The 15,775-nt window shown below is 34.7% G+C and overlaps 1 protein-coding gene and 1 pseudogene across 1 annotated transcript; one reads left to right on the top strand and one right to left on the bottom strand.

Annotated features, from left to right (window-relative positions):
• The first annotated feature begins 369 nt into the window (after nt 1-369).
• Nucleotides 370-1,687, top strand: LOC123210598 (RING-H2 finger protein ATL2-like). The gene has a single exon (XM_044629056.1). It carries the CDS (start codon nt 496-498, stop codon nt 1,369-1,371), a length of 876 nt encoding a protein of 291 aa, XP_044484991.1. The 5' UTR covers nt 370-495; the 3' UTR covers nt 1,372-1,687.
• A 9,719-nt stretch (nt 1,688-11,406) lies between these two features.
• On the bottom strand, nt 11,407-15,419 carry LOC123210785 (annotated as a pseudogene).
• Between the last annotated feature and the right edge of the window lie 356 nt (nt 15,420-15,775).

Below are 15,775 nucleotides of genomic sequence, written 5' to 3'. Positions count from 1 at the left end.
AGTGAAATGATATAAATTTTTTAGTGTTTAGAGATAAAATAACGATTTTACCTTTATCTTTAATTAAAAATTTTAATTATAATTAACCTATAGATAGATGTTTAGATTTTTCATTTGTCATTTATATGATTTTGATAATGCTCTAAAACTTGGGTGGGCCATAGTCCTTTGGCTTTTAATTTATTATCCTATAAATTAATTATCATTAATTGCGAATTAACAAATAGAGGAAGGGTAAATAAAGAAATGGAAAAATCCCGCGTCAAGTCTGGCGTCCGTTATGATGGAATAGAAACTGCGGAGCAGGTGGGAACCAAAGTCGCTTAATTGTAAAGAAACCCTCAAGAACTTTCCTCGTCCTTCCCTTTCTTTTAAAACCCCTTCTTTATTTCTCCCAGAATCCTCCGCCACCCCCCATTCCATTAATTTTCTTAAACCTCACTCTCTTTACTTCTTTCAAGTTTCTCCTCATAGGAGCCAACTACCAAAGCCAAAATGAACAACGACTTCAGTGATCACCCCAATTTACCCGAGTCCGATAAATCCTACGCCCTCAGTGGCGAAATCATGCTCAGCGGCATCGTTATTTTATTCTTCGTTGTTATTTTAATGGTCTGTCTACACCTCTACTCTCGCTGCTACCTACACAATGCGCGTCGCCGCCAAATCCGCCGAAACCGCTACCGGCGGCGCACTAATCTTGTTTTCTATGTTGACCCCGCCAACTCCAATCCCATCGTCAACGCCGCGCGCGGTCTCGATGCTGCTGTCTTGGAATCGCTCCCTGTTTTCGTCTACACCTCCAATACCCATTCCGAGTCTTTGGATTGCGCCGTTTGTTTGTGTGAATTTGAAGAGAATGAATCGGGTCGGGTATTACCCAGGTGTAATCATAGTTTTCATACTGAGTGTATTGACATGTGGTTCCACTCTCACTCCACTTGTCCTCTGTGTCGGTCCCCTGTGGAGCCATGTACGACTGAGCCCGAAAACCCAATTCATGCGGTTGTTTCAGTGACTGAGCCGGGTTCAAGTTCCGGGTTATGTGAGGCATGTCAGCACGAGTATGAGCTGATGGGAACGTCATCGTTTGAAGATAAGGGGAAGCCGAGGGAAGTTGTAAATGTGTCTATAGAGGTTCCGACGAGGAATTATAACGAAGGTTTTGAGACCGAATCAACTGGGTGTGACTCACTGTCTAGTCAGAGTCAGAGTCAGATTCAGTCGTCGTTTCGATCTCCAGTGAGTCGTATGTTGTCGTTTAAGAGGATTCTAAGCAGAGAAAGAAGTAGGAATTTATCTCCTTCGGGGAATTCCCCAAGCTGTGGTGGGACTGTAACTGAGTTCGATATCGAGCGAGGTAGAGAGTAGGCGCCTCGACAGACTCCGTTGACTCGACAGCGACTTAGTGTCTACGGTGGAAAGGCACGTGGTGGATATTTATTTAGTTGAAATGAAAACATTCTAGGGTTGTTGGAATCCTAGGAGTGTACTTGTCCGGAGGTTGTTGGCCATTGACGTGGCAGGTCATAGTTTGGCACTAAAATGTTGACTCTTTTATATATATTATATAAATCTCATTGATTTTTTTTATATCATTTAAATTGATACGTTTACTGATGTATTTTAATTTTGAAATGTGAAAGCAAGAATTTAAGGGAGGATTGAATTCTTGCTTTCATTTGTACTTACTTTGGGAGTCTCTGCCTTAGCTGTTAAGCGAATTTCTATATGCTTCTTGATATGAAAATTTTTAGGAGATGAGTTTCATAATGAAAGTTTTTGTTTGAGTCAGAACAAACCCATCTGCCTTTCATGTATTTTGTCTTTATACTGAGTGTAGAAAGTGTTGTTGATTTGCTCAATAGATTGGACTCTTTCACACAAAAATTAAAGGATATTGAATTCTTTGCCTTAATTTGGTCCATATATATATATTTATATCGTACATTTTACATTTTAAATATTTTTACTATTTTATATAATATCCCATAATACGCCATGTGTTCAAACACCTCATACACTGCAATTTTTTACAGAAAACATATAAAATTCTCATGTAATGAAAGTATTCAGGCCTAGTGATGATGAACATGTTAAGCTTAAGAACAAGATGATCTGGTACATTCAATTTTGAATGATGCAGTTCATAGATTTGAGAAATGGAAGTGGCCTTAGTTATGTCATATTGGCCTTTATTTAGCCACCAACTTACTTCAATGCAGAGTGCCCAGTACTGAACTTTAACACATAGACAATGAATATAGAGGAAGAGAGAGTGAAGACAAGGGTAGGGTTAGATTTGAGCAGAGCCAAACTCGAGCTCAAGGTTTACGTATAGTAGAGCTCGAGTTTAAGCCGAACTCGAATAAACTCGATTCAAATCTAACTTTAGATGAGGGAGAAATAAATACACTAATATAAAATATATGCAAAGATAAGAAGCAAAAAATATTTGCATATCTTGCAGAGAGTATTGCATACAAGGAATATTGCTTCTTTGCTTCCATTTTTTCATTCACGTGAAAGTACATATGTGCATCCTTTTGCAAATATTTTTCACAAAAGTATTTGTTTGCTTTCCTATGAAGATCATACAATATATAACATAAGAGTATTAAACATATATAATATAGATCATCGGATTGCTTTCCTATGCACGAAAAAAATTAGTGAACAGCTTCATCGATAATGGATTGTGGCAATGTAATGGCAAAACGACAGGTGAGATTTCTTTTAAAAAACGGAAGTATAATTATATCATACCAAATTTATTTAAATCCGAATTCAATTAAATAATTCAATGTAAATTACAAATTAGGTAATTTAATGTAAATCTCAATTTGATTTGGATAAATATATTGTTTAATTTGAATTCAAGCTAATTAAAATCGAAATTTGTTGTTGGGTTAGGCGTTGTCGCCAACCTTTTCTGCCACAAACCACTGCTTCGATTTCTTTGCTTTATCTATTTTCTTTTTGTTGATTCCAATCAATTCGAAAAAGGGAACTCTTACAATTTTCTAATTTCTAGATTTCTTATTATTATTATTTTCAATATGAATTCCAGTATCCATTAAACAAGAATCAAAGCAATGGAAAAAAAACAATATTGGGCATATATTACTAAAATAAAATCAAGTTAATAAAAGAAAATGAAAATAAAGTAATTTGTTTTTATTCAATTTTTTTACATCTCACCTATCCATTTTTTAAAAAAATGTTACTCAAGCTTGTTAGTTGAGTAGAATTTATGTTATGTATACTGGTGATTGAAAATTATTAAGTATAGGGGATTGAGTTTTAAATTTTTTAAATTAACATAGTTGAAATGACATTTAAAACTCAAGTATAGTAATCTAAACTAGTGCTATAATTAATTACTGAAAATATTAGGAATACTCACTAGAAAGATAAATGGAATTTCACATCAAATTTAACAGTTTTTATATATAGTTTATATGTCATAAAAAAATCTATTTCAAAATATAACTTTAAAATGAAGTTGACGCCAACCATATGAATTTAATGATAATCTAATTTGTTTGATTAATCTTTGATTAAAAATAATTATCTTTGATTAATCTTTTTATTAATATAATAAACGAATTAATATATTTTTCAAGCATTTGCAATCAACTACCAGGAGGGGGCGTACAAATTTCATGATGCATATGGATTCCGAGTGCATATGTCGCTTCAGAAAAATATGAACATCATGACTATAATTAGAAATAAACTAATGCTTAGTCAGAGTGCTATTTTTCTAACAACTTATTTTGAATACTTATTAGATTTGGTAGAGTTAAGGTTTAGTGTCGTTTTGATACATGCGATGTTACTTTGTATGATTAACCTAAGGAGCTAGTGAGAGAAATGCGGTTCAGATTAAATGGTCTTGAGTTTTGATTTAACCCTATTAAGTTTACGCCAATCACTGGTTTGATATTCGGGGAGGACACAGAGGTGTTCAACTACGTTGATTGTATGAAGACATCTCAATGAAGAGAGGAATACTTTCTGGGTATTAACAAGTTGTTATACCATGAGGATATCGAGCAAACAGTTAGTGATCACATTTAAGGAGACAATGATGATGACACTGTAAACTTCGCAGTCTTGTTTTTTGCGTTTATAAGACTATTAAGGGAGGATAACCGAACAAAAATACTCGATTGTTTTTTGAATTTACCTAATAATTTAGATGCATTTAGTCAGTACCTATGGGGGAGGGTGACATAGAATAGAATAGTTTGAATCAATGTAGAAGGGTATGCATAACAAATATCAATATTGTGTACAACATTATCTGCCCTATATGAGTCGGCTCCCAATGCTTAGCTACAATATTTTGGAATACCCAATTACTTTCCAGGTTAATATCACATAATGGATGAAGTTAACATTCATACTGACGATTATAATTAATAACCATAAATGTTGTACATTATATAGTATTGGATTTATGAGACAATTTAAAATCTATCATCTTATGTTTGTCTGTAAGTAAATGATCAAGTCTCCTATATCCTGAAATGGAAAATAATCGTACTACTGACTTGGGATGACATATCGATACTTTAGGACGCTCCTCTGGTAAGTTGCTCATTGGTAGATTTATATTTTATCATTTCATTAATATTTATAAATTTCCTTTGTGTTACAGGAGGGGATTACAACTGCATTGTATCCAACTAAGACTAAGCACAACTTTGAGTGGTATATACGGTCTCTAGAGTTTATGAGAGAATAAGCACCACAGGCATCATCAGATGATGAGTTTACAAATTCAAACAATAATGATGCTACCCTTTCAATGTGTCATGCTACCTTTCAAGCAACCTCCAAAAGGTCTTCGTGGTCCTTAATTGTTAGGTCTCAAGTCCCCTATGTCCCTATGACATCCCTTTGGTATAGGTTTTCCCTGCCTATGTGGTCAGCCTTCAAGTCTCTACTACTTCTATACGGATATCTTTATCATGAGGTTCCTGACTCGTTGTTCTTGGCACTTCTCGTATTGGTCAAGCATCCTATCCACGGGTGTCATCCTCCTATATCGCATACCCCTAAAAGTCACATAAGACTTCTCATAATATACGTGTATCCCCTCCACGAATGTCTACTCTCGCATCTCCTATCTTCGAGAGTATTAGAAGGCCTTCCCTATAAGATACTCAATTCACGGGACTTTCGTACAATGGTGTATCGTAGGACTGTCTTCAATAGTTCTTAACAAAGCATGGATGAGTCATTAACTCTTAGATGTATCAATAACTTAACCAACATACTGTGATGATGCACATCAAGTGAGAAAAACATGCATCGATGATTTGTGGAGAGATGCAAGGGCAAACATCGATGCTCTGTGGGAAGATGTAGGAGCATTAGCAACAGTAAGTATCGATGTTTCGTGAGGAGATATAGGAGTAATGATAGCAACACCCATCAATGTTTCATAGGGAGATACAGGAACTCCAATCCTCATTAAAAGTGTAAAATTACAAGACTTGAAAATTCATATATTCAGGTATCAGGATCAGTATAGGTTATTATCCATTTTTTTTTTTTATTATTTCAGTTAGTTGTGTTATAGAATAATGAGAATCACAATTGTTTTTTTCCAGTTGGATGACTCATTGAACGATAATGTGCAACAACAAAAGAAAGACAAACCAGCAACTGTTGAGAAGCCATCGACAACCAAAAAAGTATTGACATTTAGATATGTGTTGCAAAAAAAAAAAAAACAATTGTTAAGTCCTTTCACAAATCTAATGAAAGTGTAAAAGAACAAACAGTCTGTACTTGAGGATCTTCTTATGAACTATAATTGGGTGAGAACTAATTAGAGTTCTTATTATGGTACAATGGTGCTTCAAATAATGACAATCGACATGTCTTCCTCGGGATACCAAACAAAATGACAACCAATGTAAGCAAACACCAGTGAACCCAAATTATAACTCATAAGCAATAGTTGGAAAATACGGTATGCAACATTTTTTTTTGTCTTCGTTCATACTGGTTATCACTTTTAACTTATGGTCTAACTTATTTATGTACACAACACATCAAAGATTTCATGAGAATACTTTGTAAATCTTTTTGAGATAGTAATTGAATAACTATTTCGACCCAGTTCATTGCACATCTCCTACAGTGCTACAATGAGTTCAAACATTTAGGTACAAATATAGAGTGACCTTTGTTTTTCTTAGATTAAATTAATGATGTCTAGCATATACAACCCAATGAATACTTTCGGCCTTGAAATAATGTGAACAAGGTGGTTTACAAATGTAAGTCATTTAGGGTTTATAGTTATCGGTAATTGTACTTATTTCTCTTTATTAGTTGGCAGATATTCATTCCCCTCAACTTCGACAACCAACATTGGGTGTGCAATGTATTGGATATTAATAACTGGAAGTTATATGTATACGACTTTACCGAATATACTACTAGCTTAAAGAGAATGAAGAAACTGATGATGTCATATAAGATACTAACATACCTAATGAAGGCAAGTAATTTTTATACATCGAAGGGAATCCAACCACCAGAAACTCCGCCAACACTACAATACAAGTGTATTCGTGACATGCCAAAACAAGATATAGCAAGCGGAGACTGTGGCCTTTTTTTTTACTTATGTTTATAGAATACCTAGCCTGAGATAATCCATTTAACTTCACATCTAAATATTCTAGGAGGCTAAAAAGGTGTGTGACCACAACCATATTCCAAGGAAGGGCCCTTAATAAGTATTTAGGGTTTGTTTATTTGTTCCTAGACTTTACTTAATTGGTTGTATTTATTAAATTCAATAAGATTGTCAAAATGCAGGTTAAAATTTGGACATCGTGTACATGAAAAAACCTGAAAATAAAAAATTAATACGTTAAAATTTGGACAAAACCCAATAGATAAATTAAACATGCAATTTATATACATGTAAAATAACAATATTAGACAATAAAAAAAAATTAACCATGATAATCTATTCGACCATATGGGTTACACTGTGACTACGATGATCTCATCCTCATTCGTTACTTGATGTGCGGGACAAGCCAACCATTGGCACCGGAGCTGGACTCAAACAATTCAAGCGATCATAGTCAGGTTGATGACATCGATTGCAATTTTATTATCAAACTTTCTCTCTTTGTAAAGGTCTTTTTGGATGGCTAAAAAGATGATCAAACCGTTATTGTTCCATCATTGAAGGATAAATCGTAGGCATATTTGATGGTTCCCAAGTTAATTGATCACCTAGTAGATTAATATCTTCTCTATACACCCTTTATAAATATTTCATTGAGTAATATGCACTGATCCGTGCTATATAGTCTGAGAAGTTAATATATCTTGCAATAGCTGTGATGTGTCCACATGGAATTTGGGAAAGTTAAAATTTTTCATAGCCACAAGTTCGGTAGAGAATATTCACAATGAACACTTGTTATCTTGAATCATAAATTTCGTATTGTTGCATGTTGATTGTTTAACAACTATATTGATAGATTTGAGCATATGTTCATTAAGCTTGTCCTCAGCCCATGATGTTAATGGATAAAAGCTCTGACCTATAAAAAACAACTAATAAACTCAATGAAAAAAGAAACATCAAACTAATTTTAGTCGTGCATACTAGCCATGTTTCATCTATTGAAAAACCAATGTTGCATTGTACTTCTAAAAAACTCAACTAATGTGGTGACAGGCAAAACGTGAACAGTTTGTGTCCGAGCATTGAAGGACTCAATAATATTGGTCGTCATGATATTGTACCCCCATTCTCCAAAGTAGGCACATACCCATTTTTTATACCTAATGTCGGTCAAATAGACTGTTGTAGCAAGATTTACTCAGACAATTCTATTTATGGCAACATGAAAGTCCTTTAGGTAATATGCTTTAGTAGTTTTCCAAAATAATCCTTTAATATGTTTGTTTTTTTGGAACTGTGTACACATGTTACCTTTTATATGGTAAATACAAAACCTATGACGAGTATGAGGTATTACGTTCGCCATCGACGTAATTATTGAATGATGCTAATAAAAAATAATGGTCGAATCTAGCAAATCACCAATGTACATTCATAGGTATGTCAAAAAGGGCATCCATGTATTGATTCCCTCCTATACCCAATACCAAAAACGAGTAGATAAATTTGATTATTATTATCATTTGCAATAGCAATGAAAAAAGACCCAAGATACTTTTTTTTTAAGTGTGAAACATCAATCATATTACTGGACCATAGAATTATTGAAACTCTCTTACTGAGCAACCTATACACATGAAGAAAAAGTTGAACTTATTTTTCTGATCGAAATCAATACGTGTCACAGTTCCTGGATTCTTAAGCTCTAAATTATGACAATACTCATACAATAGCATGAAAGACTTTTTGAGAAATCCTTGTAATGCATTTAGTGCATATGTTTTGACACGTCATGTTTTCGTATAGAAAATATCGATTTTGTACTTGTCTGCTATATCTGAAATAATTTCCTTCAGTTGATAAATGTGATCAATCACAAATATTGATTTAGGTATATTCCCTAATGACTCTACACTAACTTGTCTATGGTGCGACAATATTTGATCTTGTGGACAAGTGTGTCCTATCCATACGTCGTAATACTCAATAGTTTCTATCTTTTTCTCTCATTGCTTGTGCCCAACATTTACATTATAGATGTACGCACTTAAGTTCATATCATATATTATCAGAGTGATTGACCTTCTATTGAATTCTTGTCTCTAATGCATATGTTTGAAATAATGCTTTCAATTCTACCTTCGAATTATAAAAACCCATCACTTGTAAATGATTGCCCCTTTGTGTCGTCCGATTACTAATACCTGTATTCTTAACATCAATAACATACTCAAGAACCCATTAAAATGGATTTGGATTATAGATGTGACTTTGATATATTCCAATATTTATAGAGCCATGACATTTCATGCTACGTTCAACCCCCTTATTACAAGCATGACTTTGATTTCTGCCAATGTCTTGGCTCGAAACACCATAAATGTCATCAAACTCGAGAATTCATCATCATCATCATCCTCATTACCCTCTATTTCATAATCTTCATCTACGTCATCATCATTATCATCATCATCATAATTCTCATAAAACTTCTCGAAACTTTACGAATATGCCCACTAATTTGTCGGATGATCCTTCCTTTCTTCCTCATGAACATCTTTGGCTTGTTAATTGTCTCTTTTATCAATTGGACTCTCGGTAACATAAAGTTTGGTCAATCCTCGTAAACTTCTTGCTTCAACCATCAAAAATTCTAGATTATCATCGTCTATAATCTCTATTGGGGCCACATCACCTAGGGTAAATATATGCACATTTGACTGACTTCAATTGAGTCTTAGACAATAACTTATTTTCGCATTGAATCCTTCAAAATCAACACTTGTGTCAAAACACATCCCTCTCTCATTCCCACTAACATATCTTGTCACATTATCATCACATTTAATCTATTGCCCTCTATAACGAATCTTAAATGTAGTTTTTTCCATCTTAACTTAAAATAAACCTAAAAACATAAAAACATTTGTGTTTAGGCAAAGTTTATGTGTTGTAAACAGTATCTTTCAATAAAGAACAGTAACTGCAAAATGAAGAAAATTACAATTAGTTGACACAAACAACCAATGCTTTGATACCAAACTGATGTATAACACCATGCATGAGCAAGAAATCCAAAAAGGATAAGCTAGAAAATACTATTCACTCCAACTTGTACTACTTTACAATTTCTTCAAATTAGGCCCCAAATGCAATACCAATGCAGCCAAACTTCATACACATATATTTATAACACATTAAATTATTATATCATCAAGTGATGTATAAGTATTGATCAAGGCAAGACAATAAAAAATGGAAGAAAATGGCAATGGCACACTTGTAATTTTTTATGTAACTCTCTGCCAAGACAAAGAAAACAATACACACACTAAAATGCCGCCAAATTGGAACACAAGTATAACCAAGGTATAAAGTATAAATCCACCACCCTTAGAACTCCATCACCACTCTCTGAACACAAGAGAATGGATAAAAGAATTGAGAGGAATGGAAGTTGTGTTTAAATAGACAAAAAAATTCAAGGTGGTTGCCGGAAGCCAAAGGTTGGCGTTAACGCCAACCCCTAGCTTTCTGTCAACCTGTTCTTTGTCTAGTTTTTATCTAGACCTGAATTTTTGTAACAACATTAAACAATATAACGACATGAAATCACAATATTAAACAATCTTACAACATGAAATCACAATAAAATTATATTTCACATGAAGTCATAAACATGAATCTACCATACATTATTTGATTTTCAATTATGCATTAAAAAAACATATAACATAAGGGCTTGAATCAAGACTGACCTTAATATGAATGATTTTGCTGTGAAATCTTTGCAACAAATATTAATTTTCTAAAGAAATTTGTCAATTTTCTTCTCTTCCTCCCTTGTGTCCAAGTTGAATCTTTTATAATGGTTTGCTCTTACGGGTTTTATTGTTCAATTACATGTCTTTTCTGTTAAAGAATTTTTTTTCATGTTGTAGAGATTCCTTCCTTTACTGGAAGGCTGAGGAAAAAGAGAAAGATTATTATTGTGGTATTCTTTCTTTTTATATGAGTTACATAAAAAAGGGTATTTTGGAAAAATGGATTACTGTTGTAATATTTTTATTTAGGTTTTGAGATGAGTAGCATATATGTATACACAGTTAAAAAAAGGTAAAAAATTCAATATCCCATAATTAAATATCTCCATGAAAACATTCCATGTGAATTCTTTTCAACTATGAATATTATTGAGAAGAGACCATTCACTGATGTCAAAACTCAAAACCGTAAATATCAGAGCATCAACACGCCAAACTATCTTACCTGCATATTGTGTTCCAATGAAATTTCTGGACCATTCCGATCATCCAAAAAACATATAAACAAAACATTCCACCCAATAATTTATAATAAATAAGAATAGTGGGTTACCTGTTGAAGCTCCTAAACAACATGCAACAACAGCAGCCCCTCGTTCCTTGAGCATCCAAGAGGGGGACTCTAGGCTTAACCACTCAAAGCTTCACTAACACAGTTTAGTTTTTGACGACTCTGCTAAAGCACTCTTAAGTGCCCTATAATTCTTGGTTGACAGGGAATTTGTGTTCAAAGTTCACTGCCTGGCTGCATCCTTGTGGAAATCTCTGGCACCTTTGAAGTGACAGACACAGAATGAATTATACGCATCACTCTCTAATTGAAAAGGAGTTCAATTACTGACAGTTCTGAAGAAACCCCTCAATTGAGCTCTTGGATAATATTACAAAGATAAGTTTGAAATGCTGATCTCTTGCTACTTTAAAAGATTGATAAATGTAGATTAGTGGTATTCTGTAGTACAAGAACTAGTTCACTATACAATGAATATTATAGTTTTGTTAGGTCTTCACTATTAACTACATGTCTCATAATAATTTATATGGTATATTACAACTTGTTGATTAACAAAAACTACAATCATGTCACAACTAGATTTTGCAATTGAGGGATTCAGCAGAGTTGCTGAACTCCCCAACAGTTTAAAGCTGGCCGAACTTGCCAATACCGTCCACATCAATTTGATGAATGGAAATCAATTGGTTCAACAAGTTGAGACCTTCTTCTCTTCTTTCCTTCAGGAGTACACTTTACACCGCCCAGCTTCCCAATCTTCACAGAAAATTTACAATTTGGCTGTGATTACAATTCTGATGATCCATGTTCTGTAGATGGATTAATAACCGGAGACTTCTCTCTCACAGACTTGCCCTTATCACCTTTGGTAAATCCTCTTCTTATTGGAGACTTTCCTCTCTTTTCTGACAACTGAAATTGTGATTCTTGTCTCTTCTCATGGCTGAGAAGTTGAACATGGAAAGGATTCACTGCTGTATAGCAGATGGACTCACCACCAATTCCACTCCTATCTAAAGCAATATCTCCATTGTTCACCTGAAATTTAAAATGCAAAAGCAATTCCTTTATCAAACAGAAAACTGGTACCAGCTACTTTTTTATGACTTCACCAGCCGAACTACTTTAAGATATACAACTGGAATCAGAACAAACAATAATTTTGGAACATTCAAAAAGAGGAAGGAATTACCAACTGAAGAAGTGCAGAGAATGTTCGAGCAATATCATACTTCTCTAGGCCCTTTACCACATCAGTAAAAGACATGACATTTCCATGGTCTCCTTCCAGAGATAGCTTGTCCATAATACTTTCTCCATACTTATGAATATCAAATTGAGGGTGTGAATCCTATCAAAAAAGAGATTCTTCAACAACCAACAAAAGTCCAACTTAAGAGAGCTAATAACATAATGAAAAAACTAGTGGTGCTAATGATCAAAGATTGTTGAATCTGAGATAGAATGAGAGGAAAAGAAAAGTAATTACTTGCTCATCCAACTTGTGTTCAATTTTCTGTTTCCACGATGAAGCTCGAGCAGCTAATTCAGTCTGTTTCTCGGTTTCAGCTATGCTTGCGAGAAGAGCATCCTTCAAGAGAAAGATTATTCAATTAACCATGCAACGTTCAGGTAGTAACCACAAATATAATTATCTATGGAAAATGAACAACTAAAACCAAATTGCAGAGAGCAGACTCTCCCCTGTAAACTATCTTACTGAAGCCTCACTACTCTGCATCTGCTTTTCAAATACACGACACTGAACATGGATAAATGCAGGCGAAGGTATACATTTATTTACTTGTGAATTTTTTATCAAGTAACATTAGGGTGAGAGAGGGAGGTAGGTTTTCCAAAACATGTTAGATGCCCAACTGAATATAATTAACAAACTAACAAGTCACTGTCAGATTCAATAAATGCAAACTGAAGAAAAATTACTGCTTACTAGGTGAGTGCAACAAAGGTCTTCTAGGTTTGCATGAGAATCTTGAAGTCCATGTTCAAATGCTTCATTAGTTTCAATGTGAGTAGCACCATCATCATGCTGTGTAAAGGTCAACAAATAAGCAATGTGCAAATTTTCATGGCTTTACAATCATATAGTTGGTCAGCTAACCTTACAACAGTTAAGTACATCTTCATCCATATACATACTCTCTGGCATGTCAACATCAGGTTGTTCAGAATCTTGGTCCCCGCTATCACATCCCTTATCCTCGTTCAAATCGTCACGATGACCAAAAGCATCCAAAGTTTGTTGTCTATTTGCAAGTGATTGCCGAAGCTGTAATAAAACATCAAATTTTATATAAAAAATTAAGACAAAATTCAGGTAAACACAACACCTGGAGAGCAGAACCTTTTCATATAATGGAGGAGAATGGGAATTCTGCTGCTTTTCAAACACTTTTTGTCGTGTCTCCCATATTTGTGTGAGCTCTGGACTGATAGTACCATGCAATTTTGCAAGTGGAAACAGAGTAGTTACCCAGTGTTTAGTTGAATTTACTACATTCCTTCGGAAAGCTTTCACCGCATGAAAGGAAAAAATAATGGAATCACAACATTAGGCCTGGCACAAAAGTAAGTCACTAAAGTAAGAAAAAACACATACTTACAACCTTTTTTGAAAGGCCTGATTTTCAAGTTCCCAGGTTCATGGGGACTCAAAGGCTTCCAGGGATCCTCCTCCTCAGAATTATCCAAGTTCCTAGGTTCTGAATATCTATCATCCATACCAAATTCATGGTTGCTCTCTCCAAAATCATCAAACGCAGGAGGATCATGCCCCATGCTAAAAGTTGGAGATGGATTGAGATTGACATCCTTTTTCTTTCCAAGAGATGACTTATGTGCAGTTCCACCAGAATGCCTTATGGGAGATTGAAAGCTCTTGCGAGATGTACTACCCCTGCAGGCACCACTTTGCCCCTTGAAAACTTGTCCTCCCTCCAAAAAGTCATTTACTGCCACAGCATCACATGGATCTAAGAGAATAAAATCCTGGTAGAGTTCATTGGTAGCTAACTGCAACCATAGTAGAAAGTAAAAATGTTTAGATTACAAAATTAGTCAATGCATAACATAAAACCAATAAAAAGCAATTGTAATACCAGAGAGGACTCTAATTCTGTGCCATCACCAACAGAGTCTAAGCAATCACCTTCAAGAACAACTAAATTTGCAGGGGGCTTCACAGAGTGATTCAAAAAAGTGTCATTGCCAATTGGAGTGTCTAAGCGATTTTTTGCTTCCACTGCAAAATCTGGAAATCTAAGCTAATTCTTCTACTTAACTGAGCTGAAATAGAATACATGGTTAAGGGTTACCTGGGATGTCATCTAAGCCGCAAAATAGATCATTTTCTTCATCATAAACTACATGGGATCCACTTTCTTTGGGAGAGACCAACGTTCCATTGTATTGATCCTGCTGGCTGTTTAATAAAATAACGACAATCCGTCTAATTAGAATCTAAATCCATAATACAGTGTCATCACTATTGGTGGAGTAACTTGAGTTGAAATACGAGCAACTGTTGAATTGCTTGCCATCCAAATTTCACAAGATATAGAAGATTAAGAACTGCAACTGAAGTTCAGCGACAGTCTACAACAATTCAATTTTTTTACAATTTCCATAATCCATCAGAAAGACTAATATTCTATTGATAATGAACAGCCAAACGGTTATTACTACTATTTATGGCGAAACTGTTTTTTTTTTTTTTTAAAAAACCAACAAACATTTTCTGAGAAAGAAACTCCAAAGCATGCAAAACCAAGTTATACAAATCTTCTACCTTCCTGCTATAGACCTGAACCGAACCCTGAATCAGCAATGCAGCTACATTTCCCCCAAAAAATATATAATTACAATCAAATATCAGATATCAAATATCCGAACGTAAAATAAGCAAGTTAAAAGACTAAAACCTTCGGCGAAATTCACATGGGGAATGGGATGCTCGGAGTCATTAATTTGACCAGAACAAATTTTCAAGAGACAGTCTTCGAGCTTTTTCGCTAAATCAACTTCCCAGTTAAAGCTTGTAGTTCACGCTCTGGCTGCACCGTAAATCGACTACCGCTAGAATCAGCCCCATCGCACTTCAGTTCTTGTTCTCTGTAGTAGGTCATATTGTAAGCACAGAGTAATTCGATTTCGCATTGTAATTGGAGTCCATTTCCATTCCTAGGGTTCTGGATTTTCAGGGTGGAAATAAAGTGGCATGAAAAAATGCGGAACACCTTGGGGTACAGAGGCCTTGTTTGACAGTTTGTTTCCCGAGAAAATAGACAAGAAAGTGATGGAAAATCAAATAAGACTTTTTAATCTGGAGCTGAAGCCTACGAGGTTTTGGGATTTGTTTTTAGAGAGACTGAGTGAATCAAAGACGTTAGAAACGGAGTCTATGTATTTTTTTCCCGCTCGCTCGTCAAGTGTATTTATTGAATATCGCTGTTCGTTAATGAATATTAATGGGCCGAGGCAGGCCCAAATGAATAAAAAAAATTAAATGTTTTCTTTTAAAGAATTGGGAATAAATCCTGAAAATAATTTTATGTTTTCATGAAATGAAAGAAAGGCCCACAAAAAATTCATGTTTCCACGGTCAAAAGGAAACGAACAAGTTCTGGGGGTCTTGACGAGTGAGACTTTGTGCCTTGCATCTGGTACTAATAGGTTGGATCACTCGCGATTAGGGCTGATAATGAGGGATGGGATCAAGTAACTTATTTTTTTGTCTCTGGAAAT

This window comes from Mangifera indica, chromosome 3 (assembly GCF_011075055.1).
Source record: "Mangifera indica cultivar Alphonso chromosome 3, CATAS_Mindica_2.1, whole genome shotgun sequence".
NCBI classification, from domain to species: Eukaryota; Viridiplantae; Streptophyta; class Magnoliopsida; order Sapindales; family Anacardiaceae; genus Mangifera; species Mangifera indica.
The sequence above is the reverse complement of the archived record's forward strand: the minus strand, read 5'-3'. Positions and strand labels throughout refer to the sequence as shown.

Coding starts and splice junctions, on each gene's coding strand:
- LOC123210598 (XM_044629056.1), top strand. CDS start 496: ATGAACAACGACTTCAGTGATCACCCCAATTTACCCGAGTCCGATAAA.